General features: G+C 46.4%; 1 protein-coding gene across 2 annotated transcripts in view; it reads left to right on the forward strand.

The window, feature by feature from the left end:
* The first annotated feature begins 5,706 nt into the window (after positions 1-5,706).
* The window catches only part of HDAC1 (histone deacetylase 1), a 46,923-nt gene continuing 25,246 nt past the window's right edge, over positions 5,707-27,383 (forward strand). Inside the window, exons 1-2 of one of the 2 annotated variants that reach the window (XM_010348133.3) lie at positions 5,707-5,970; positions 17,410-17,522. In XM_010348133.3, the coding sequence (XP_010346435.2) occupies positions 5,922-5,970; positions 17,410-17,522 (162 nt within the window). In that variant the 5' untranslated portion in view covers positions 5,707-5,921. Of the gene's footprint in view, positions 5,971-15,546; positions 16,280-17,409; positions 17,523-27,383 lie in introns of those variants that run through there. The other variant, XM_074380455.1, reaches the window with a different exon arrangement.

Here is a 27,383-nt window from a genome sequence, read left to right on the forward strand (position 1 = left end):
TATTTTTTTTTTTTGAGACGGAGTTTCACTCTTGTTACCCAGGCTGGAGTGCAATGGCGCGATCTCGGCTCACCACAACCTCTGCCTCCTGGGTTCAGGCAATTCTCCTGCCTTAGCCTCCTGAGTTGCTGGGATTACAGGCATGCGCCACCATGCCCAGCTAATGTTTTGTATTTTTAGTAGAGACGGGGTTTCACCATGTTGACCAGGATGGTCTCGATCCTTCGACTTTGTGATCCACCCACCTCAGCCTCCCAAAGTACTGGGATTACAGGCTTGAGCCACCGTGCCCGGCCAATTTTTTGTATTTTTGGTGGAGATGGGGTTTCACCATTTTGCCCAAGCTGGTCTTGAACTCCTGAGCTCAAGTGATCTGTCTGCCTCAGCCTTCCAAAGTGCTGGGATTACAGGTGTGAGGCACCATGTCTGGCCGTGACTTACATTTTAAAAGGATGGCTTACTGTTATCTTGAAAATGAGACCGGGCGTGGTGGCTCAAGCCTGTAATCCCAGCACTTTGGGAGGCCAAGGCGGGTGGATCATGAGGTCGAGAGATCGAGACCAGCCTGGTCAACATGGTGAAACCCCGTCTCTACTAAAAATACAAAAAATTGGCTGGGCATGGTGGCACATGCCTGTAATCCCAGCTACTCAGGAGGCTGAGGCAGGAGAATTGCCTGAACCCAGGAGGCAGAGGTTGTGGTGAGCCGAGATCGCGCCATTGCACTCCAGCCTGGGTAACAAGAGCGAAACTCCGTCTCAAAAAAAAAAAAAAAAAAAAAAAAAAAAGAGGGCCGGGCGCGGTGGCTCAAGCCTGTAATCCCAGCACTTTGGGAGGCCGAGGCGGGTGGATCACGAGGTCGAGAGATCGAGACCATCCTGGTCAACATGGTGAAACCCTGTCTCTACTAAAAATACAAAAAATTAGCTGGGCATGGTGGCGCGTGCCTGTAATCCCAGCTACTCAGGAGGCTGAGGCAGGAGAATTGCCCGAACCCAGGAGGCGGAGGTTGCGGTGAGCCGAGATCGCGCCATTGCACTCCAGCCTGGGCAACAAGAGCGAAACGCCGTCTCAAAAAAAAAAAAAAAAAAAAAAAAAAAGAAAGAAAATAGACTGAGTTCGTTAATTTATAAAATGGGGAGATTTTGCATAAAACTCCAGATTTCTGCCTTCTTTTGAAAAACAGGGGCTGGGCACGTTGGCTGACTCCTGTAATCCCAGCATCTTGGGGAGGCCAAAGCAGGCAGATTGCTTGAGCCCAGGAGTTTTAAGATCAGACTGGGCAACATGGCAAAACCCTGTCTCTACAAGCAAAAAAAAAAAAAAAACAAAAGCAAAAACAAAAATTAGCAGGGCGTGGTGGTGCACGCCTGTAGTCCCAGCTACTTGAAGGATGGTTGAGCCCAGGAGGTCAAGGCTGCAGTGAGCCATGATCGTGCCACTATACTCCAGCCTGAGCAAAAAAGAGAGTAAGACCCCATCTTAAAAAAATATAAAAAAAGGAAGATTTAGCTATGTTGGGCTTACCTGTCCTCATGGAGTCGAATAGTAAACAGTGGCCACCTCTCCAGGTAGGGCATGACCTCTACCTTTGCCAGAGTCCCCTCTACTCCCTGCTGCTTTTAGACAATGAAATTGAGTGTTTTGCTTATACCCATTACTGGAGATAGTAAAAGAAAAAAAGAAAAAGAAAGAAACTGAGTGTTAGTAACTATTTATCATTAAGCTCGTGCTTTTTTTTTTTTTTTTTGAGACAGACAGAGACTCACTCTGTTACCCAGGCTGGGGTGCAGTGGCACGACCTCAGCTCACTGCAACCTCTGCCTCCTAGGTACATGCAATTCTCCTGCCTCAGCCTCCTGAGTAGCTGGGATTACAGGCTTGCACCATCATGCCCAGCTAATTTTTGTATTTTTAGTAGGGATGGGGTTTCACCATGTTGGTCAGGCTGGTCTCAAACTCCCGCCCTGGTGATCCGCCCGCCTCAGCCTCCCAAAATGTTGGGATTACAGGCATGAGCCACCAGTGCCCCGCTTGTTGTTCTTATAATAAAGAGAAAAATAAAAAAATTTTTTTGGCACCCACATTTCCATTAAAAAGTGAGAAAATTAAAGATACCTGAGGATGGCAGGGTGTTGGATGAAAGATGGGAGAAATGTTATATTTTTTTATGAAAGGGAAAATAATTTAATTTTTATTTTATTTATTATTTTAATTTAATTTTATTTTTGAGGCAGAGTTTTGCTCTTGCCACCCTGGCTGGAGTGCAATGGCATGTTCTTGGCTGACTGCAACCTCCACTTCCTGGGTTCAAGTGATTCTTCTCCATCACCCTCCCAAGTAGCTGGGATTGATTATAGGGGCCTGCCCCCATGCCTGGCTAATTTTTGTATTTTTAGTAGAAATGGGGTTTTACCATGTTGGCCAGGCAGATCTTGAACTCCTGACCTCAGGTGATCTGCCCGCCTTGGTCTCCCAAAGTACTGGGATTACAGGTGTGAGCCACAGTGCCCTTCCTCTAATTTTTTTTTCTTTTTTTTGAGACGACATCTTGCTCTGTCACCAGGCTGGAGTGCAATGGGGTTATCTCAGCTCACTGCAACCTCTGCCTCCCAGATTCAAGCGATTCTCCTGCCTCAGCTTCCCAAGTAGCTGGGACTCCAGGTGCGCACCACCATGCCTGGCTAATTTTTGTACTTTTAGTAGAGATGCGGTTTCACCATGCTGGCCAGGATGGTCTTGAACTCCTGACCTCATGTGCCGCCCACCTTGGCCTCCCAAAGTGCTGAGATTACAAGCATGAGCCACTGCACCTAGCCCAATCCTTTAATTTTTAAAATATGCAAACAAAGGGCATCTGAGTCATAATAATATAAATCTGTTACCTGACTGACCTGCTGCCACACCTCATGATCTCATCTGATCCCCGTATACCTTTGCTTCGGGATACTGTGTGCAGCCATAGCGTCAGTGAACTTTGTATTACTATCCTCCCATTTTTATTATTTTATTTTATTTATTCTTATATATATATACATTTTTTTAATAGAGATGGGGTTTCACCATATTGGTCAGGCTGGTCTCAAACTCCTGACCTCAGGTGATCCACCTGCCTCGGCCTCCCAAAGTGCTGGGATTACAGGCGTGAGCCACTGTGCCCAGCCTTATTCTATTTTTTTGAGACAGAGTCTCACTCTGTCATCCAAGCTGGAATGCAGTGGCTTGATCTCGGCTCACTGCAACATCTATCTCGAGGGCTCAAGCATCTACCGCCTCAGCCTCCTGAGTAGCTGGAACTACAGGAGTGCCTGCACACCTGGGTAACTTTTCTATTTTTTTATAGAGATGGGTTTTTGCCATGTTGCCCAGGCTGGTCTCGAACTTGTGAGCTCAAATGAGCCACCAGCCTCGGCCTCCCAAAGTGTTGGGATTACAGGTGTGAGCCACAGTGCCCAGCCTCTTGTTGACTGTAGGACCACAGATAGGTAGCTAACTTAGCATAATGTTTGGCACATAGGAAGCATTCGTTAAATACTGACATTATTGTAGTTATTTTATTAGCCTAGCATAGCACTTTTAGGGGTCTTTCAGCATTTTTTGTTTTTGTTTTTGTTTTTGTTTGAGACGGAGTTTCGCTCTTGTTACCCAGGCTGGAGTGCAATGGCGCGATCTCGGCTCACTGTAACCTCCGCCTCCTGGGTTCAGGCAATTCTCCTGTCTCAGCCTCCTGAGTAGTTGGGATTACAGGCACGTGCCACCATGCCCAGCTAATTTTTTGTAATTTTAGTAGAGACGAGGTTTCACCATGTTGACCAGGATGGTCTCAATCTCCTGACCTCGTGATCCACCCGCCTCGGCCTCCCAAAGTGTTGGGATTACAGGCGTGAGCCACCGCCCGGCTTTTTTTTTTTGAGACAGAGTCTCACTGTTGCCAGGCTGGAGTGCAGTGGGGTGATCTCAGCTCACTGCAACCTCCGCCTCGCGGCTTAAAGCGATTCCTCTGCCTCAGCCTCCTAAGTAGCTGGGACTACAGGGTGTACCACCACGCCCAGCTAATTTTTGTATTTTTAGTAGAGACAGGATTTCATCATGTTGGCCAGGATACTCTAGATCTCTCTCTCTCTCTCTCTCTCTTTTTTTTTTTTTAAAAGATGGGGTTTCTCCATGATGGCCAGGCTGGTCTTGAACTCCTGACCTCAGGTGATCCACCCACCTCGGCCTCCCAAACTGCTAGGATTATAGGCGTGAGCCACCGCACGGGCCAATACTCTAGATCTCTTGACCTCGTGATCCACCTGTCTCAGCCTCCAAAAGTGCTGGGATCACAGGTGTGAGCCACCTTGCCCAGCCCTGGTCTTTCAGTTTTCAATGATGGTCAGTTGATAATTAATGATCTGGTGGAGTGGTTCTCAATAGGAGAGTTGGGGTCAATTTTACACTCTCTTACACCCCGATAATTTTCCCCCTAACCCAATGGTAAAGCTATTGCACAGTACTTGGCAATGTCTGGAGACAATTTTGGTTGTCACAGCCTGTGGGGAGGGTGCTACTGGCATCCAGTGGGTAGAGGCCAGGGATGCTGGTAGACTTCCTATAATGCACAGAACAGTGTCCTATAACAATGAATTACACGGCTCAAAATGTCATTAGTTTCCAAGCTGAGAAACCTGCCCTCCTATCATGGGATAATCTCATTTTCTCCTGTCTAAAGAGACTCCTACTTAGTCATCCTGGGTGACTGAATCACAAGGGTAGGTTTTGGAGTCAGAAAGGCTGGGTTCTGTCGCTTTGTTACAGAGCCTCTGGTGCAAAGAAGGCATTCAAAAAACCTTGAACAATTGAAAAATTGAATTTAATTACTTTGTGTAACTTTGAGTAATTCACAGAAGTCCGAACTTCTTTATCCTAACCTGTAAAATGGAAGTAAAAACACTTGGCCAAGAGCTGTTTTGAGGAATAACTGAAATAACATTGGTAAAGCTGTCGCACAGTACTTCGCTCACAGCAGCCCCTCGAAAAAACATTAGTTTTCTTTCCCTTTCTTGTCAGTTTCTCCCTCTCCAAACCCGCGTGTTGCTTTTCTTTTTAATTTTTTTTTTTTTTTTTTTTTTTGAGACGGAGTTTCGCCCTTGTTACCCAGGCTGGAGTGCAATGGCGCGATCTCGGCTCACCGCAACCTCCGCCTCCTGGGCTCAGGCAATTCTCCTGCCTCAGCCTCCTTGAGTAGCTGGGGTTACAGGCACGCGCCACCATGCCCAGCTAGTTTTTTGTATTTTTAGTAGAGACGGGATTTCACCATGTTGACCAGGATGGTCTCGATCTCTTGACCTCGTGATCCACCCGCCTCAGCCTCCCAAAGTGCTGGGATTACAGGCTTGAGCCACCGTGCCCGGCTCTTTTTAATTTTTAATTATTTGTCTTGTAGCCCTCCTTTGCGGTCACAAACTCGCTTTCTAACCCAGGTTCAGCCCTTTTATTGGCGGAGTGACCTTGTGCAAGTCACTTTTCCCCTGTAGGCCTCGGTTTATTCTCCGTAAAATCAGAAAGTTGGCCTCGGATCTCCAAGAACGTTTCCCACGACGAGGTGGGCCTAAGTTTACCAAGCTGCTTTCCTCCCCCGGGAGTGATGGTACGGTCCCCGGGCGGCTCCCCACCCATCTGTCGCAGACCTTGGTACAGGCCCAGGGGGCCCTCGGCCGCCTCTCCAGGCTGCCCTTGCCCCCTGCCGAGTTCCGGGCCCGTGTCTGCGGAAGCTGATTGGCTGGAGCGGTGCCCGGGCTGCGCGGCTATAGGTGAGCCCAGGAGGGGACGGGCGGGGCGGGCCGGAGACCCGCCCCCTCCCCCCTGGGTCGGACGCTGAGCGGAGCCGCGGGCGGGAGGGCTGACGGACCGACTGACGGGAGGGACGGGAGGCGAGCAAGATGGCGCAGACGCAGGGCACCCGGAGGAAAGTCTGTTACTACTACGACGGTGAGCACTGTCCTCGCGGCGGGGGCGGGGCCGGGCCGGGCCGGACCCCGGACCTGGAGGCTGAGGCTGGAGCGCTGAGGGGAGGCTGCGGGAGGCTGAGGCGCTGGGGAGAGGCTCGGAGAGGAGGCTGCGAGGGGAAGTCGAGGCTGAGGGAGGAGGCTGCGAGAAAAGGAGATCGAGGCTGAGACCAAGAGGGGATCGCGTGGGGGAAGCCTGAGGTAATCTTGGTGGAGAGATTGTGAGGAAGTCTGATGTGGAGAGTTTGAGTGGGACTCCTAGAGGGGAGGCTGCGTCCGAGCGGGGAGGCTGGATCTGGTGCAGACGGCTGCAAGGATACATTTTCCTGCCGGGAACCCAAAGGTCTTCCCTGCCCCGTCCCTTCCTCATCTTTTCTGACTGGTCGCCCGCCTCCCCTCCCCCAGCCTCTGAGCGGGGCCTGCGGTTGCTGCTGTGACGTTGGGGCGCCTGGGGTTGCAAGGAGAAGGATGCAACCTGTTAAAACACACTTCCCACTTGATCTCTCAAGCTGGTTACTGTGTTCGAGAAAGTGTTGAGGGCCTGGGGCCGTGGGGATGATCGGGTCACCTTTCCCAGTGACCGAAGTTCGCTCCGTGCCAGAGTTCAGAGTGTTAGGGGAACACAGAGTAGAGGCACCGAACTTCCACCAGAGGAGTCAGCGAAGGAGGGGACATCTCAGGACAATCTCAGTTAGGTCCTGAAAAACAGGAGTTCTTAGCCAGGCGCAGGGAAGGCAAAGATAACAGCAAGTTCAGAGACAAGAAAGAAGATAACACCTTTGAAAAACAATCATTTGGCTGGACATGGTGGCTCATGCCTGTAATCCCAGCACTTTGGGAGGCCAAGGCGAGTCTGGCCAACATGACAAAACCCTGCCTCTACAAAAATATAAAAAGTAGCCAGTGGTGGTGGCGCGTGCCTGTAATCCCAGCTACTTGGAAGGCTGAGGCAGGAGAATCGCTTGAACCCAGGAGGTGGAGGTTGCAGTGAGGTGAGATCAGGCTACTGGACTTCAGCCTGGGCGACAGAGGGAGGCTCTGTCTCAAAAAAAAAAAAGAAAAAAAAAAAAAAAGAGGGAGACTCTGTCTCAAAGAAAGAAAGAGGAAGAAAGATAGGCATTTGTAACAGTATGGCTGAAGCATAGATTTGGGGGCCTAGTGTAGAAGGTGGGGAGCAGGGATGAGGGAAGGGTTGCAAATAATGAGGCTGCAGAAATAAATAGGGACAAGCCAGGCATGGTGGTGTGTGCCTGTAATCCCAGCTACTCTGGAGCCTGAGGCAGGAGAATCCCTTAGAACCTGGGAGGCAGAGTTTGCAGTGAGCAGAGATGAAGCCATTGCACTTCAGCCTAGGTGACAAAAGTGAAACTCTGTCGCAAAAAAAAAAAAAACAAAAAAACAAAAAAACAAACAAAAAAAAAACAGTAAATAGGGACCAGACCATGAAGGGCTGGGCATGCTGTCCCAAGGAAGTTCAACTTTATTGAGGGCACTTGTGAATGATTGAAGTTTGATGCAGGTTAGTGACATCATCAGGTTTATACCTTAGAAATTAAAGTCATGGGGGCCAGGTGTACTGGCTCACTCCTGTAATCCCAGTACTTTGGGAGGCCGAGGCAGGCAGATCACTTGAGGCCAGGAGTTCAAGACCAGCCTGACCAACGGAGTGAAACCCCATCTCTACTAAAAATACAAAAATTAGGCTGGCTGAGGTGGCTCACATCTGTAATCCCAGCACTTTGGGAGGCTGAGGCAGGCGGATCATGAGGTCAGGAGTTCAAGACCAGCCTGGCCAACATGGTGAAACCCCGTCTCTACTAAAAATACAAAAATTAGCCAGGCGCGGTGGCTCAAGCCTGTAATCCCATCACTTTGGGAGGCCGAGGCGGGTGGATCACGAGGTCGAGAGATCGAAACCATCCTGGTCAACATGGTGAAACCCCGTCTCTACTAAAAATAGAAAAAACTAGCTGGGCGTGGTGGCACGTGCCTGTAATCCCAGCTACTTAGGAGGCTGAGGCAGGAGAATTGCCTGAGCCCAGGAGGCGGAGGTTGCGGTGAGCCGAGATCGCGCCATTGCACTCCAGCCTGGGTAACAAGAGCGAAACTCCGTCTCAAAAAAAAAACAACAACAAAAAAAACCAAAAATTAGCTGGGCATGGTGGCACATGCCTGTAATCTCAGCTACTCAGGAGGCTGAGGCAGGAGAATCGCTTCAATCTGGGAGGCAAAGGTTGTAGTGAGCCAGTATCACGCCACTGCACTCCAGCCTGGGTGACAGAGCAAGACTCTGTCTCAAAAAAACAAAAACAAAAAAAGAAGTTCATGACTGTAGGGGTAAGACATGGATCCCAAGTTCCTGGTGTGAGCAATTTTTTTTTTTTTTTTTGATATGGAATCTAGCTTTGTCACTCAGGCTAGAGTACAGAAACATGATCTTGGCTCACTGCAACTGCATCCTCCACCTCTTGGATTCAAGGGATTCTCTTGCTTCAGCCTCCTGAGTTGCTGGAATTACAGGTGTACACCACCATGCCTGGCTAATTTTATATTTTTATTACAGATGGGGTTTTACCATATTGACCAAACTCCTGACCTCCAGTGGTCTGCCTGCCTCAGCCTCCCAAAGTACTAAGATTATAGGCATGAGCCACAGTGCCCAGCCTCTGGTATGGACAATTTGATAGTGAGTGTTTAGAGGTTTGGAGAATGCCATGTCAGTTGATAACTTTTTTTTTTTTAATTTCTAGAGACAGGGTCTCAATATATTGCCCAGGCTAGTCTTGAACTCCTGGGCCTGGCCTCAAGCAATCCTGCCACCTCGGCCTCCCAAAGTGCTGGGATTACAGGCCTAAGCCATTGTTTTTTGTTTTTTTAGAAATAGCTATTGATAACTGTTAAGATGTTTAGGGGACATCCAAATAGAGGCATCCAGTAGACAGTTTGGAAGACAGAAATTTTGGCTGGGCACAGTGGCTCATTCCTGTAATCCCAGCTACTGGGGAGGCTGCGGCAGGAGAATCACTTGAACCCAAGAGGCGGAGGTTGCAGTGAGCCGAGATCGCACCACTGTACTCCACCCTGGGTGACAGAGCAAGATTCTGTCGCAAAAAAAAGAGATAGAAAATTTTTGGTAGTCATCAGTCTCTTTTTATTTTAGTTATTTAATTAATTTTTTTTTCTTTCTTTTTTTTTTTTTTTTTGAGACGGAGTTTCGCTCTTGTCACCCAGGCTGGAGTGCAATGGCGCGATCTCGGCTCACCGCAACCTCCGCCTCCTGGGTTCAGGCAATTCTCCTGCCTCAGCCTCCTGAGTAGCTGGGATTACAGGCACGCGCCACCATGCCCAGCTAATTTTTTGTATTTTTAGTAGAGACAGGGTTTCACCATGTTGACCAGGTTGGTCTCGATCTCTTGACCTTGTGATCCACCCGCCTCGGCCTCCCAAAGTGCTGGGATTACAGGCTTGAGCCACCGCGCCCGGCCTTTTTTTTTTTTTTGTATTTTTAGTAGAGACGGGGTTTCACCATGTTGACCAGGATGGTCTTGATCTCTCGACCTCGTGATCCACCCGCCTCGGCCTCCCAAAGTGCTGGGATTACAGGCTTGAGCCACCGCGCCCGGCCTTTAATTAATTAATTAATTAATTAATTTTTATAAGGTGGGGGTTTCACCATGATGGCCAGGCTGGTCTTGAACTCCTGACCTAAGGTGATCCACCCACCTCAGCCTCCCAAAGTGCTAGGATTACAGGCGTGAGCCACAGTGCCCGGCCAGTAGTCATCAGTCTCTTAGTCTGCTATAACAGAATACTGTTTATAAAAAGCAGAAATTGCTGGATGTGGTGGCTTATGCCTGCAATCCCAGTACTTTCGGAGGCTGAGGTGGATGGTTCTCTTGAAGCCAGGAGTTTTGAGACCAGCCTGGGCAACATAGGGAGACCCTGACTCTACAAAAAGTAGAAAAATTAGCTGGGTGTGGTGGCATGTTCCTGTAGGAAGGCTGAGGTGGGAGGATCACTTGATCCTGGGAGGTCAACGCTACAGTGAGCCGTGATTGTGCCACTGCACTCCAGCCTGGAGGACAGAGTGAGACCTTGTCTCAAAAAAAAGAACATAGGCCGGGCGTGGTGGCTCATGTCTATAATCCAAGCACTTTGGAGGCCAAGGCAGGTGGATCACCAGAGGTCGGGAGTTCAAGACCAGCCTGACCAACACGGTGAAACCCCTTTTATTTTTTTTTTGAGACAGAGTGTCACTCTTGTTACCCAGGCTGGAGTGCAATGGCGCGATCTCGGCTCACCGCAACCTCCGCCTCCTGGGTTCAGGCAATTCTCCTGCCTCAGCCTCCTGAGTAGCTGGGACTACAGGCACGCGCCACCATGCCCAGCTAATTTTTTGTATTTTTAGTAGAGACGGGGTTTCACCACGTTGACCAGGATGGTCTCGATCTCTCGACCTCGTGATCCACCCGCCTCGGCCTCCCAAAGTGCTGGGATTACAGGCTTGAGCCACCGCGCCTGGCCATGAAACCCCTTCTTAAAAAAAAAAAAAAAAAAAAAAAAACCCATAAATGTATTTCTCATAGTTCTGGAGGCTGAGAAGTCCAAGGCTGGAAAGTCTAAAATCAGGGTGCTGGCATCTGGTGTCTGGTCTCTGCTTCCAAGATGGTGCTTTAAATTCAGTGCCTTCACATGACAGAAGGTGGAAAGGCAAAAAAGGTTGAACCCTTTGTTTTTTTTTTATAAGGCCATTAATGTATTAGTGAGAATGGTGGCACCCTTGAGACCTAAACACCTCTCAAAAGACCCTACTTCCCAACACCATTGGCATTGGGGATTATGTTTCCAACACATGACTTTTGGGGGACACATTCAGCCCATATCAATCAGCATATGGATAGTGATTTTATTTATTTATTGTAGAGATGTGGTCTTGCCATGTTGTCTAGGCTGGCCTCGAATTCCTGGACTCAGGTGATCCTCCCATCTCAACCTCCCAAAGTTCAGGGATTACAGGCATGGGCCACCATGCCTGGCTGATAGCAATTTTAATTATAGTAAATTTACTCATAAAGGATGCAATCACCCAAGAAGTTACATAGAAGAGTATCCAGGGTGGAATTTTTTTTTTTTTTAGACAGACTCTCACTCTGTCACCCAGGCTGGAGTGCAGTGGCGCAACTGTGGCTCACTGCAACCTCTGCCTCCCAGGTTTGAGCGATTCTCCCTCATCCTCTCAAGTACCTGGCACTACAGGTGTGCACCATCATATCCGGCTAATTTTTTTTGTATTGTGGTAGGGACGGGGTTTCACCATGTTGGTCAGACTGATCTGGAACTCTTTTTTTTTTTTTTTTTTCCGAGACGGAGTTTCGCTCTTGTTACCCAGGCCGGAGTGCAATGGCGCGATCTTGGCTCACCGCAACCTCCACCTCCTGGGTTCAGGCAATTCTCCTGCCTCAGCCTCCTGAGTAGCTGGGATTACAGGCACACGCCACCATGCCCAGCTAATTTTTTGTATTTTTAGTAGAGACGGGGTTTCACCATGTTGACCAGGATGGTCTCGATCTCTCGACCTCGTGATCCACCCGCCTCGGCCTCCCAAAGTGCTGGGATTACAGGCTTGAGCCACCGCACCCGGCTGATCTGGAACTCTTGACCTTATGATCCACCCACCTCACCCTCCCAAAGTGCTGGGATTACAGACATGAGCCACTGCACCTGGCCAGCTTGAAATAATTTTTGTGAAAAACAGCCAGAAGAGAGGGAGAGGGTGAAGATACAGGAAAGGGACTAGTAGTGATGGAGCTTCCTCAGGAGACCAAGTGAGATGGAAACCAGAACCCAGGTAGAGACACTAACCTTCAACAAGTTCCTTTGTGATGCGAGGGTAAATGGCAAGGAAAAGTTCAAATGTAGGTAAGTTTGAAGAGGAGAAGATAAGGAGAAAGTTGAGGGAGTTCTCAAGATGAGGAAAGAAAATATTCTTTTTCCTGAGCATGGGCAAGGGCAGTTGGTAGAGTAGGAATCTTGAAGAGAGGAGATTTAAATAGCTGTTGCAAAAGCGGGGGCTAGGAAAAGAAATTTGGAAGGATTGCTGGGCAGTGATGAGAATCGTTTGGAGGCTGGAACCTGTGATTTTGTAGTCATATCATTTTGCACAGTTTTATGATAACATCCTCAGTTTAAAAGAAGAAAAAAATGGGTCTGGCACAGTGGCTGATGCCTGTAATCCCACTACTTTGGGAGACCAAGGTGGAAGAACCGCTTGAGGCCAGGAGTTCAAGATCAGCCTGTAGAGATGAGTACCCATCTCTACGAAACAAAACAAAAAAAAATAAGCTGGGTGTGGTGGCACGTGCCTGTAATCCCAGCTACTCAGGAGGCTGAGATGGGAGACTGAGGCAGGTGGCTGGTTTGAACCCAGGTGGAGCCTGCAGTAAGCCATAATGGCGCCACTACACTCAGCCTAAGCAACAAAGCAAGACCCTGTCTCAAAAAAGGAGAAGGAAAAAATAGAAAGACCGGCTGGGCGCGGGAGCTCACGCCTATAATCTCAGCACTTTGGGAGGCTGAGGTGACTGGATCACCAGGTCAAGAGATCGAGACCATCCGGTCAATGTGGTGAAACCCTGTTTCTATTTAAAAAAAAAAAAAAAAAAAAGGAAAAAGGAAAAAAAGAAAAAAATAGAAAGACCTCAGTCTTTAGATAAGGGCACAGATTTCTTACTTGAAAAACTGAGTTTTGCAGTGAGGTCATTAGTTTGGGACTCAGATTTGGCTCTGCCATTGAGAAGCTTTGTAATAACAGGCAAGTCACCTTACATTTCAGATTACTCTCCTATAAAATCAAAATGATAGGCGTTCCTATTATGAGAATAATGACGGGAAAGCTCTTTAAGGGTTTAAAGTATGGCCAGGCGCAGTGGCTCACACCTGTAATCCCAACACTGGAAGGCCAAGGTGGGCGGATCACATGAGGTCAGGAGTTCAAGACCAGCCTGGCCAACATGGTGAAACCCTGTCTCTACTAAAAATACAAAATTGGCCAGGCATGGTGGCGCACGTTTGTAATCCTAGCTACTCAGGAGGCTGAGGCAGGAGAATCGCTTCAACCCAGGAGGCAAAGGTTACAGTGAGCCAAGATCGTACCATTGCACTCTAACCTGGGCGACAGAGAGAGACTTTGTCTCCAAAATAAATAAATAAAAGTAAAAAATAAAATAGTACCTAAATAAAAAGGACAATTTCTTTTAAAGTCTCTCGGCAACCTAATTAAAATATAGAGATACATCTTTATTTTAATTATAGTAAATTTAGTCATAAAGGATGCAGTCACCCAAGAAGTTATATAGAGAAGAGGATCCAGGGTGGAATTCTAAGGATGTGGACAGTGTCCCTCATGCTGTGTACTCTCCGTCATCGCGTTAGTCACTGTGTAGGAATACACACAGCACAGATTGGCAAACTAATTAAAAACTGTTAAGAAAAGGATGGTTGGCCTGCACTGTTGGAGGCTCACACCCGTAATCCCAGCATTTTAGAAGGCTGATCTCTTGAGGCCAGGAGTTTGAAACCAGCCTGGGCAACAAGGCAGATACAAACAAAGAAACAAAACATCAAACAAACAAAAAACATGAAAAGAAAAGGATGGTGTCTCAGAGCCCCACCCTCACTACCCTCACTTCAGTTATTCCCTTAACCTTCTAGGTAAGATATCTCAGTTCTCCAGGTCTGAGCCTTGGCTGGATCCAGGCTTGATCGGCAAGGGAGTTGCTAGGGATCAAGGCCCATGCCTCATCCTAATGGACCTTTAAGGAGAGACCTTTGGGTGTGTAGTTTACTTGATTTTGCAACATTGTTCAAGGGACTTTTTACCAGGTAGACCCATCGAGCCCTCTAGCTTAAGTGCAAACTGAAATAGGTACCTGAGAAACCCAATGTAGCTTTTAGCATACTGGATTTGGAGTCAGAAGAGTGGACTCCCAGATCATCCATGAGCTATGTGATCTTAAGCAGGTACTTAACTTCTCTGAGTCTCAATTCATTTAACTGAATCTTTATTGAGCCTCTTTGACATACAAGGCATATTAATCCTTGTCTTCAAGGGGTACCCAGCCTTGTGGATATAGTCATGTGAAGAATTCTGATATAAAGCAATCCTAGCACTTTGGGAAGATAAGGTGGGCAGATCACTTGAGGTGAGGAGTTAGAGACTAGCCTGGCAAAAATCAACATGGTGAAACCTCACCTCTACTAAAATACACAAATTAGCTGGATGTGGTGGTGCAGACATGTAATTCCAGCTACTTGGGAGGCTGAGGCAGGAGAATGGCTTGAACCTGGGAGGTGGAGGTTGCAGTGAGCCGCCGAGATAGTGCCATTGCACTCCAGCCTGGGTGATAGAGCAAGATTCTGTCTCAAGAAAAAAAAAAAAAAAAAATTAATGAAGTGCTATATATAAATTGCATGTAGAGGAAAAGACCATTGATTTTGATCAAGAAAGGGTTTGGAGCTTAGGTGGGCTTTGTAATATGAACATCATCAGAGAAAGGAGGACGTTTCAGGTCAAAGGAACAGTCTGCACAAAGGATACTGTGATGTGAAGGAGAATGTCATGTTCAGGATACTGATCATAATCTGCTATGTCTAGAGCATGGGTTGCCAAACTTTTTCTGTAAAGGGCCAGATAGTAAATATTTTACACTTTATTTTGCCATATGCACTGGTGTCTGTGGCAACTAAACTACTCAGCTCTGGCACTGTAGTGTGAAAACAGTCATAGAGGAAATGTAAATGAATGACCATGGCTGTGTTCCAATAAAATTTTATTTACCAAAAACAGGCAGCCAGTTGTATTTGGCCCAAGGGGCATAGTTTGCTTATTCCAGTCTAGAGCAAAAAGATCAAGAGCGAGAGCGAGAGTAAGAGCAAGAGCGAGAGTGAGAGCGAGAGCGAGAGAGAGAGTATGTGAGAATGAGTGTATGTGTGTTGTGGGAAAGGGTGGTAGCAGGAGATGAAGCTGGAAAGGTGGATTAAGAAAGTCCTTGAGGCCAACATGGTGTAATCCCAGCACTTTGGGTGGCCGAGGTAGGCGGATTGCGAGGTCAGGAGTTTGAGACCAGCCTGACCAACATGGTGAGACCCCCATCTCTACCAAAAATACAAAAATCAGCTGGTGGCACATACCTGTAGTCTCAGCTACTTGGGAGGCTGAGGCAGAAGAATCACTTGAATCTGGGAGATGGAGGTTACAGGGAGCCAAGATCGTACCACTGCACTCCAGCCTGGGTGACAGAATGAGACTTCGACTCAAAAAAAAAAAAGTCCTTAGTCTTTGAATGCTGGCCGGGCATGGTAGCTCACACCTGTAATCCCAGCACTTAGGGAGGCTGAGGCGGGCAGATCACCTGAGGTCAGGAGTTTGAGACCAGCCTGGCCAACAAAGTGAAACCCCATCTCTACTAAAAATGCAAAAATTAGCCAAGCATGGTGGTACATGCCTGTGATCCCAGCTACTTGGGAGCCTGAGGCGGGCAGATCACCTGAGGTCAGGAGTTTGAGAACAGCTTGGCCAACAAGGTGAAACCCCATTTCTACTAAAAATACAAAAATTAGCCAGGCATGGTGGTGCATGCCTATGATCCCAGCTACTTGGGAGCCTGAGGCAGGAGAATTACTTGAACCCGGGAGGTAGAGGTTGCAGTGAGCTGAGATTTCACCGCTGCACTCCAGCTTGGTCAACGGATTGAGATCTGTCTCGAAAAAAAAAAGAAGAAAAGAAAAGAAAGTCCTTGAATGCCAGTCTTCTGAAGTTATTAGAATTAAATTTTTGAGACCCAGGCAGGTCTCAAACTCCTGGGCTCAAGTGATTTTCCTGCCTCAGCCTCTGGAGTAGCTGGGATTACAGGCTCATGCCACCATGCCCGTCTCTATTATAAAGTTATTCTTTACTCTGTATCCTGTAGGGGATGGGAGCCATAAGGGTTTTCTGAGCAAAGGAGAGATGTTACCAGAGTTGTGGATTGGGAAAACAACTCAGGTGATGTGTATTGAAGGTAGAGGGACCAATTGGAAGGCTAGTGTTATAGATGAAGCAAGTGATAAAGCTTAGTTTTCTTTGCTTTTCTTTCTATTTTTTTTTAGAGACAGGGTTTCACCATGTTGGACAGGCTGGTTTCAAACTCCTGACCTCAAGTGATCTACCCACCTCGGCCTCCCAAAGTGCTGGGATTACAGGCGTGAGCCACCACGCCTGGCCTGTGATAAGATTTACTTTTCTTATCTGTAAGGTGAGAATAATATTCCCTGTCCTACCCATGTTACTGTGAGGATCCAAAAAGAAAATGAAGTGAATGTGCTTTGATACCATAAGTATTACAACATGTAAGAGGTGAACTGTGGTTTATAATAATTCTGAATAGGGCCAGGCGCAATGGCTCATGCCTGTAATCCCAGCACTTTGAGAGGCTGAGGCGGGCAGATCACCTGAGTCAGCAGTTTGAGGGCAGCCTGCTCAACATGGTGAAACCCCGTCTCTACTAAAGATACAAAAATTAGCCTGGGTGTGGTGGCTCATACCTGTAATCCCAGGTGTGAGCCTCCCAAAGCACTTTGGGAGGCCTTGGCTGGCAGATCACAAGGTCACAAGATCGAGACCATCCTGGCCAACATGGTGACACCCCATCTCTACTAAAATACAAAAGTTAACTGGGTGTGGTGGCGTGCGCCGGTAGTCCCAGCTACTCGGGAGGCTGAGGCAGGAAAATTGCTTGAACCCAGGAGACGGAGGTTGCAGTGAGCCAAGATCATGCCACTGCACTCCAGCCTGGCATCTGGCAACAGAGGGAGACACTCTCTCTCTCAAAAAAAAAAAAAAAAAAAAAAAAACTAAACTAAATTAGCCAGGCATGGTGGTGGGTATCTGTAATCCCAGTTACTCGGGAGGCTGAGGCAGGAGACACCCGGGAAGCAGATGTTGCAGTGAGCCAAGATCATGCCATTGCACTCCAGCTGGGTGACAAGAGCAAAACTCTGTCTAAAAAATAAAAATAAAAATAATAATTCTGAGTAGTGATGGTTATTTTTTGTTGTGGTAGGGAATTCCTTGGAGGTATAGTGAGGTGAGTCGTTTCACTGGCTGCTGTTTCCCACTGACTTTGGAATGAACCCCTCATGCTATCTAGTGCTTGTGGGTTCCAGAAGAAAGTGAGCTAGACTGAGATTTAAATGTTGACCTCACCAGGGTCCCCTGCTTTTTTTTTTTTCTTTGGAGTTACCCTTTCTCAAGGTAGGAGAGAATCTTGGAAACTAGAAATGAGCCAGAAATAATTTGCCTGGGAGTTTGCTGTAAAAATTCTTGGGTTCTCCTGGGAATGTATGTCTAACTGTGTTAGTGAAGCTGTCACTATCTCTTCTTCAGGGGATGTTGGAAATTACTATTATGGACAAGGCCACCCAATGAAGCCTCACCGAATCCGCATGACTCATAATTTGCTGCTCAACTATGGTCTCTACCGAAAAATGGAAATCTATGTGAGTTACCAGAAGCACTACTGTTGCCTAACCTTATTTGCGCTGGTTCTCCATATGCCATTCATTATCTCATTTTTCTCCACCACTCATTCACTCATTCATCAAGTACCTGTTGACTGCTGTTACAAGGCAGGCACTGTAAGTGATAAAGATTTTTGGCTAGGCATGGTGGCTCATGCCTGTAATTGCAACACTTCAGCACGTGGAGGCAGGAGGATCACTTGAGCTTAGGAGTTCTAGACCAGCCTGGGCAACATAGGGAGGCCCTGTCTCTACAACAAAATTTAAAAATTAGCTGGCCATGGTGGCGTGTGCCTGTAGTTCCAGGTACTTGGGTCGCTAAGGTGGGAAGATTCTTGAGCCTGGAAGGTTGAGGCTACAGTGAGCTGCGATGGTGCCACTGCATTCCAGCCTGGGGGACAGAGCAAGACACTTTTATAACACAAAGCCAGGGCCAGGCGTGGTGGGTCACGCCTGTAATTCCAGCACTTCGGGTGGCTGAGGCGGGCAGATCATGAGGTCAATAGATTGAGACCATCCTGGCCAACATGGTGAAACCCCGTCTCTACCAAAATATAAAAATTAGCTGGGCGTGGTAGCACGTGCCTGTAGTCCCACCTACTCGGGAAGCTGAGGCAGGAGAATTGCGTGAACCTGGGAAGTGGAGGTTGCAGTGAGCTGAGATTGCGCCACTTCACTCCAGGCTGGCACTTGGCGACAAAGCGAGACTGTCTCAAAAGAAAAAACAGCAACAACAACAAAACCAGATGCAGTGGCTCATCTCTGTAATCCTAGCACTTTGGGAGGCTGAGACGGGCAGATTGCTTGAGCCCGGCAATTCGAGACCATCATGGTCAACATGGCAAGACCTTGTCTGTACGAAAATTAGCCAGGCATGGTGGCACGTGCCTCTAGTCTCAGCTACTTTGGAGGCTGAGGATCATTTTGAATCTGGGAAGCAGAGTTTACAGTGAGCTGTGATTGCACCACTGTGCTCCAACCTGAGCGACAGAATAAGACTCTGTTTCAAAAAAAAATGAAACAAAACCTAAAACCCAAAAATGTAATGCCTAAATAAGAGTGATTGGGACCATGTTGAAGTAGATGCCAACTCTCTGTTAGCGACTCTGTCTAACCTGTAGATTCAGCTACAGGTGATTTTTCACTAATCAGGAAGCTGGAAATCCAGATAATAATCACCTGCCTCAGCCTCCTGAGTAGCTGAGACTACAGGCATGTGCCACCACGCCCAGCTAATTTTGTATTTTGGTAGAGACAGAGTTTCATCATTTTGATCAGGATAGTCCAGATAATAATCTGGATTTCCAGCTTCTCTTTAAAATCTCCCAGGTTTAAAATATTATCCCAAGAAACTGTGTCACTACAAAAAAATACAAAAAAATTTAGTTGGCATGCTGGCCTGTATCTGTTGTCTGAGCTACCTGGGAGGCTGAGGTGGGAGGATCACCTGAGCCCAGGAGGTCAGGGCTACAGTGAGCTGGGATTGTACCACTGCACTCCAGCCTAGATGACAGAATGAGAGATTGTCTCAAAAAAAAAAGTTAACCCAGAGTTTTTGTTTTTTTGGTTTTTATTTTAAGCGTGTGTACAAACAAAACACAGTAGTACATCTGTAGACCAAATTGATCCAGTGGTTCCCAGTTTTAACCTCTTCTGGAGACAGTGAGGAGGAACAAGTGAAGGGTTTTAAATGAAAGAGAGATAGGAGCAGGCATGCATTTTAGAAGCACAGAGGCTAGTCACATGGCTGTTATAAGAGTCCAAATGAGGCCGGGCACGGTGGCTCAAGCTTGTAATCCCAGCACTTTGGGAGGCCGAGGCGGGTGGATCACGAGGTCAAGAGATCGAGACCATCCTGGTCAACATGGTGAAACCCCGTCTCTACTAAAAATACAAAAATTAGCTGGGCATGGTGGTGCGTGCCTGTAATCCCAGCTATTCAGGAGGCTGAGGCAGGAGAATTGCCTGAACCCAGGAGGCGGAGGTTGCGGTGAGCTGAGATCGCGCCATTGCACTCCAGCCTGGGTAACAAGAGTGAAACTCCACCTAAAGAAAAAAAAAAAAAAAAAGAGTCCAAATGAGAAAATGAAGAGGGGCTGGGGGTACATGTTGCCTTACAGCATAAGAATCAGTGGTTAAAGTCTGTTTCTACAGCTTGAGTAACCTACTAATAGCAGAATTTGTGTCACCATTCCAGAGACTGAAAGGAGATGAGTGTTCTTTCCTAGATGGCCTTGTCATGTCTCTGGAGCCAATGGAGGCAACTGGGGGAGCAAGGAAGGAAAGTAGAAGAGTAGACAGACCTTGGGACTACAGAGCTTTTTTAGGTGTGAAGGGCAGCTGGGAATGAAAAGGTAGAAGATATTTTTAGATACTCTAGGGAGCAAACTGTCTCTACTCCCTAGAGCTCTGCTCCCCACAGGCTGGAGTGCAGTGGCGTGATCATAGCTCACTGCAGCCCTGAACTCCTGGCTCAAGTTATCTTCCCACCTCAGCCTCCCAAATAGCTAGGACTATAGGCAAGTACCACCATGCCTGGCCTTTTTTTTTTTTTTTTTTCTGGGCTCATGTGATTCTCCAGCCTCAGCCTCCCAAGTAGCTGGGACTAGAGGTGTGAGCCGCCATGCCTATTTAATTTTTTGGTAGGGAGTTTTACCACGTTGCTCAGGCTGGTTTTGAATTCCTGAGCTCAAAGCAATCTTCCTGCCTTGGCCTCCCAAAGTGCTGGGATTACATGCATGAGACACCATACCCAGCCTCTCTTGGCTTAATAAAAAGAAAATTTTTGTTGAAACAGGGTCTTGTTGTTTTTGCCCAGGCTGATGTCAAACTCCTGGTCTCAAGAGATCTTCCCACTTTGGTCTTCCAAAGTGCTGAGATTATAAGTATGCACCACCATGCCTGTATTCTTCTAAAAAAAATTATAAAAATGATTTTTATTTTTTACCCGCAGTTCAAAGCATAGTATGTTTCAGTTTTGTTATATAGATGGATCCATACATATTGTTATATAGATGGAGCCATACAGTATTTATTATATGACTTTATTTTTTTTGCTAAACATGTTCTTGAGGCTTACCCATGTTGATACAAGTAGCTTTATTTATTTTTACTGTATTTCCTTAAAATAAATGTATTCTAGTCTGTCTGATATCTCATTGGTAGGCATTTGATATGCTTCTGGGGTTTGACTATTGCAAATATTGCTGCTGTGAACTTTCTTGAACATGTCTCTTAATGCATATGTGCTGAACTTTCACAAAAGGATATACTAGGAGTAGAATTGGGTCAGGACATATGCGCATATTCACCTGTTTTAGATAAAGCCAAAATGGTTTCCAGTTGCCAGATATGTAGGAGAATTGCAGTAGCTCTAAGTCCTTGTCAACACTTGAGTTTGTCAGATTTCAATTTTGTTGCTAATTTAGGTAGACAAGAAATGGTATCTTACTATTATTTTAATTTGTATTCTCCTATTGAAATTCCTGTTCATGCTTTTTGCCCATTTTCCTATTTGGTTGTCTTTTTATTATTATGATTATTTTTAATTTTAGAGATGGGGTCTCGCTGTGTTGCCCAGGCTGGGGTGCAGTGGCTATTCACAGGCACGATCCCACTACTTACCAGCATGGGAGTTTTGACCTGCTCATTTCCGACGTGGGCCCGTTCACCCCTCCTTAGGCAACCTGGTGGTTCCCTGTTCCTGGGAGTTCACCATATTGATGCCAAACTTAGTGGGGATACCCGATCGGCATAGTGCACTACAGCCCAGAACTCCTGGGCTCAAGCGATCCTCCCACCTCAGCCTCCTGAGTAGCTGGGACTACAGGCACATGCCACCACGCCCGGCTTATTGTCTTTTTTTCCTTTCTGAGACAGCTTCTCACTCTGGCACTCAGGCTGGAGTGCAGTGGTGTGAGCTTGGCTCATTGCAACCTCTGCCTCCCAGGCTCAAGCCATCTTTCCACCTCAGCCTCCTGAGTAGCTGAGACCACAGGTGCACGTCACCACACTCGGTTAATTTTTGTATTTTTGTAGAGATGGGATTTTGCATGTTGACCAGGCTGGTCTCAAACTCCTGAGCTCAAGGGATCTGCCAACCTTGGCCTCCCAAAGTTCTGGGATTACAGGCATGAGCCACAGTGCCCATGTGTAATTAAATGTTCATATTTATTCATTCATTGCATATATACTCACCAAGCACCTATTTGTTCCAGGCAATATGTGTGTGTCTTGGTTTTGGGCTCCCTGTTTGGTTGACTTCGTCTGTTTATTGACCCATATGCCAATACCAAAGTGGCTTAATTATAGTAGCTTTATATTATAGCAAGTCTTGTTATCTGGTAGCACAGCCCTCCCATTTCGTTCTTCTAAAAAAATGATTTGGCTATTTGTCCTTTCGCTTTTTTTTTCCCTTTCTCGCTCTTTTTTTTTTTTTTTAAAGACAGAATTTTGCTCTTGTTGCCCAGGCCTACAGTGGCGTGATCTCAGCTCATTGCAACCGCCACCTCCCAGGTTCAAGCAATTCTCCTGACTCAGCCTCCTGAGTAGTGGAATTACAGGCATGTGCCACCACACCTGAGTAATTTTGCATTTTTAGTAGAGATGGGGTTTCTTCATGTTGATCAGGCTGTTCTTGAACTCCTGACCTCAGGTAATCTACTCGCTTCAGCCTCCTAAAGTGCTAGGATTATAGGCTTGAGCCACCGTGCCTGGCCTCTTTTCTCTCTCTCTCTCTTTTTTTTGAGGCGGAGTTTCACTCTTATCACCCAGGCTGGAGTGCAATGGCACAATCTCAGCTCACTGCAACCTCCACTTCCTGGGTTTAAGCAATTCTCCTGCCTTAGCCTCCTGAGTAGCTGGGATCACAGGTGTGCCACCATGTCTGGCTACTTTTTGTATTTTTAGTAGAGACAGAGTTTCACTATGTTGGCCAGGCTGATCTCAAACTCCTGACCTCAGGTGATCCGCCCACCTCAGCCTCTTAAAATACAGGGTGAGTCACCATACCCAGCCTTTTTTCTTTCTTTTTAGAGACAGGGTTTTACTCTGTTGTCTGGGCTAGAGTGCAGTGGGACAGTCATAACTCACTATAGCCTCAAACTCCTGGACTCAAGTAATCCTCCCTCCTCAGTCTCCTGAGTAGCACTTCTTTTTAATTTAATTGTGATTTTGTTATGCGTTTCACGAATTCACCCAGATCTATGTAGATCTGATTCTGCCGTTTGTTGTTTCTGTAGGATCTCACTCCTGGACTGTATTTCCTGTATATTTTGAGATTTTTGATTGTGGGGTCCACTCTTTTCTGAGGAGGGATGCTTTCTTTTTTTTTTTTTTTAAATGACAGGGTTTCACTATGTTGGCCAGGCTGGTCTTGAACTCCTGACTTCAGGTGATCCACCTGCCTCGGCCTCCTGAAATGCTGAGATTATAGGCATGAGCCACCATGCCCGGCCGAGGGGGGATACTTTCTAGGACCCCCAGTGGATGCCTGAAACCATGAATAGTACTGTATCCTATCTATGTTACATTTTTTCCTATACATATATACCTCTGATAAAGCTTAATTTATAAATTAGATACAGTAAGAAATTAACAACCATAACTAATAATAAACTAGGGCAATTATAACAATAACCTGTTTAGTTTCAGGCATGGAAGATTCATTCCTGTATGGGGGTTGTGGCTTATGCCTGTAATCCCAGCACTTTGTGAGGCCAAGGCAGGTGGATCACCTGAGGTCAGGAGTTTGAGACCAGCCTAACATGGTGAAACACTATCTCTACTAAAATTACAAAATTAGCCAGGCGTGGTGGCACATGCCTGTAGTCCTAGCTACTCAGGAGGCTGAGACAGGAGAATCGCTTGAACCTGGGAGGTGGAGGTTGCAGTGAGCTGAGATCGCCCATTACACTCCAGTCTGGGCAACAGTACTGAAATTCCTTCTCAAAAAAAAAAAAAAGAGATTGATTCCTACTGTAGATATTAGCAACTTCAGCACAGAATTTTTTTCTTTCCTTATTATGTTGAGAACTTTAGCCTTTTTACTAAAGGAAGCACAGTACAGCTTCTCTTTGGCATATCAAAATTGCCAACATCACTACTCTTGTACTTTGTGGCCATTACTAAGTAAAATAAGGGTTTCTTGAACACAAACACTGTGATACCTTGATAATTGATCTGATTACTGAGAGGGCTACTAAGTGACTCACAGGTGGGTAGTATACAGTGTGGATATGCCAGCTAAAGGGATGATTCACACCCAGGGAATGGAGCTGGATGTTATAAAATTTCATCACGAATGGCTCACAGTTTGAAACTTATGAATTGTTTATTTCTGGCATTTTTCATGTAATATTTTTGGACAGCAATTGTAGAAGTATATAGAAACTGTAGAAACCAAAACTGAGGATAAGAGGGCACTACTATATTCTTTAGAACTTTGAGTCCTGCTGTGAAGATGGGTTGTTAGAAGGTGATTTGCTTTTATTTTGTAAAAGAAGTAGCATTTGAGGCCAGGTCCAGTGGCTCACGCCTGAAATCTTAGCATTTTGGGAGGCCGAAGCAGGCAGATCACAAGGTCAGGAGTTTGAGACCACTCTGACCAGCATGGTGAAACTCTGTCTCTACTAAAAATACAAAAATTAGCCAGGTATGTTGGTGCACGCCTGTAATCCCAGCTACTGAGGAGGCTGAGGCAGGAGAATCACTTGAACCCTCGAGGCAGTGAGCCAACATCGTGCCACTGCACTCCAGCCTAGGTGACAGAGGGAGATTCCATCTCAAAAAAAAAAAACCAAACAAACCAAAAAACAAAAGAAAAGATGCAACATTTTAGGTGAGCTCTTTTCTTCAGAGATTTGGGATAAGGGATGAATTTCAAATAACAGGAAGAACATGAGCATAGACCTGTTGAAAAGCTCTATAGCTCTGTAGAGCTTAAGGAAGAGTTGTTTGGAGTATAATTTATAAAAGAGAGCAGGGACAATTAAATTGGGAAAGGAACCTTGTGAAGTTTCTTGACTGCTGTATCAAAGAGTTTAGAATCTTTACTTTGTCAACAGGGTGTCATTGAATGGGAGCAATACATTAACTTTTAAAGATTTTGTGATACCAGTATGGAAGATGGAAGATGATAAGGCTGGATATAAATAGGACCAATTAGGAGGCCAAAAATACTCTGAGTGAGATTTAATTTATTTGTGGGTTTTGTTTTGTTTTGTTTATTTTTTGAGACAGGCTCTTGCTTTGTTATCCAGGCTGGAGTGCAGTGATATGATCACAGCTCACTGCAGCCTCACCCTCCTGAGCTCAAGTGATCCTCCCACCTCAGCTTCCTGAGTAGCTGGGGCTGCAGTGTGTGCTACTATACCTGGCTAATTTTTGTATTTTTTGTAGAGATGGGGTTTCACCTTGTTGCCGAAGTTGTTCTTGAACTCCTGGGCTCAAGCAGTCTGCCTCGCTTGGCCTCCCAAAGTGTTAGGATTACAGGCATGAGCCACCATGACTGGCCAAGAGTTAATGTGTTAGGTCAACAGTTATTCATTGAGCAGCTGCTATATGCCAGGCACCATACTTGTTGCTTCAAATATAGATAGAACTTGCTCCTGGCCTCCCAGAGTAGGCCAACCAAACATGTAATTTCTATGCAGTTTGGTGAGTGTGATGATAAGAGAAGTACAGGCTTCTCAGGGTAGCATTTCTGAGAGTTATTTAACAGATTCGGAGAGGTCAAGGACAGCTTTTTGGGGGAAGTGGCTTTTCTTCTCTCTCTCTTTTAAAACAGCTTTGGCTAGGCGCAATGGCTCACGTGTGTAATCCCAGCACTTTGGGAGGCCTAGGCAGGTGGATCACCTGAGGCCAGGAGTTCGAGACCAACCTGGCCTTCATGGTGAAACCTTGTCTCTACTAAAAATACAAAAATTAGCTGGGCATGGTGGTGGGCACCTGTAATCCTAGCTACTCAGGAGGCTGAGGCAGGAGAATCGCTTGAACCTGGGAGGCAGAGATTGCAGTGAGCTGAGATTGCTCCACTGTACTCCAGCCTGGGCAACAGAGTGAATCTCAAAGAAAAAAAAAGACAGCCTTGCTATATTGCCCAGGCTGGAATGCAGCGGCTATTCATAGGTGAGATTATAATGCACTATAGCCTCAAACCCCTGTGCTCAAGTGATTCTCCTGCCTCAGCCTCACAAATAGTTGAGACTACAAGTGTGTGCCTGGCTTGACTTCATTTGCAACCTAAAGGTTGAGTAGAGGGTGTGAAGAGAACTGTGTTCTAGGTCATAGCATGTATAAAGGCTTAAAGGTGAGAGAGATTGCCCTTGGAAAACTGCAAACAAAATGGTACTTGGCAGATTGGCACAGTGAATGAGACAAATTCAGCCTCTCAAACATGTTTTATTTAACTCACAAAGTATTTTAAGGACTTTATGTTAGTGGCCAACCTTTAAAAAATGAAATTTGTCTAGAAAGGATCTGGCAGTTGGGCCCAAATTCCCTCATGGCAGTCATCACCTAGAATTATGTAAATAAAGGCTGTCCTCTGCTCACCAGTGTTTTGTTTGTTTGTTTTAAGCACCAAGTTAGCTAAACTGGCCCTTATTAGTGCTTTGTATTTGGTGTTTCCTGGGATAGAGCATAAAATATTTAGAGAAGTGCAAGAGAGGTGAGCAGGAATCAGATTATTCTGGCTTTCCAAGCCAGGTTAAAGAGTTTGAACTTGATATTTTGAGTAATGAAGCCTTTGAAGTGTTTTTAGAGGGAAGTGGCATGATTCAGTTTGCATTTTAAGACTGATAATTTGGGCCGGGCGTGGTGGCTCACGCCTGTAATCCCGGCACTTTGGGAGGTTGAGGCGGGTGGATCACGAGGTCAAGAGATCGAGACCATCCTGGTCAACATGGTGAAACCCTGTCTCTACTAAAAATACAAAAAATTAGCTGGGCATGGTGGTGCGTGCCTGTAATCTCAGCTACTCAGGAGGCTGAGGCAGGAGAATTGACAGAACCCAGGAGGCGGAGGTTGCGGTGAGCCGAGATCGCGCCATTGCACTCCAGCCTGGGTAACAAGAGCGAAACTCCGTCTCAAAAAAAAAAAAAAAAAGACTGATAACTCTACACGAGGCACAGTGACACATGCTTGTAATCCCAGCTACTAGCAAGGCTGAGGCAAGAGGATCACTTGAGTCCAGGAGTTCGAGACCAGCCTGGGCAACAAAGGGAGATCCTGTCTCTAAATAAAAAAGAAAAAGACCTGAGGCAAGAGGATCATTTTAGCCCAGGAGTTGAGATCAGCTGGGCAACATAGGGAGATTCTGTCTAAGTAAAAAAAGAAAAAGACTGGGCGCTATGGCTCATGCCTGTAATTCCAGCATTGGGAGGCCAAGAAGGGCAGATCACCTGGGGTCGGGAGTTGGAGACAAGCCTGGCCAACATGGTTGAAACCCTGTCTCTATTAAAAATATAAAAATCAGCTGGGTGTGGTGACGCATGCCTGTAATCCTAGCTACTCAGGAGGCTGAGGCAGGAGAATCACTTGAACCCAGGAGGTGGAGGTTGCAGTGAGTTGAGATTGCACCATTGCACTTCAGCCTAGGCAACAGAACGAGACTCTGTCTCAGACAAAAAAAAAAAGTAAAAAGAAAAAGAAAAAGATGGAAAACTCTGCCTGTAGTATTGAATATAAATTAACGATGGTGAAGAGGGAGGTTAGGATACTAGTTAGGAGATTGTTGTCAGAATCCAAGTCAAAAAAAGTGTAGCCCAGGAATGGAAGTGTACATATTTGACAGATACAAATGGTAGTTTCAAGAGAGGCTGAATGTACTAGGTAGAAAAA

Source organism: Saimiri boliviensis, chromosome 11, assembly GCF_048565385.1.
Source record: "Saimiri boliviensis isolate mSaiBol1 chromosome 11, mSaiBol1.pri, whole genome shotgun sequence".
NCBI classification, from domain to species: domain Eukaryota; kingdom Metazoa; phylum Chordata; class Mammalia; order Primates; family Cebidae; genus Saimiri; species Saimiri boliviensis.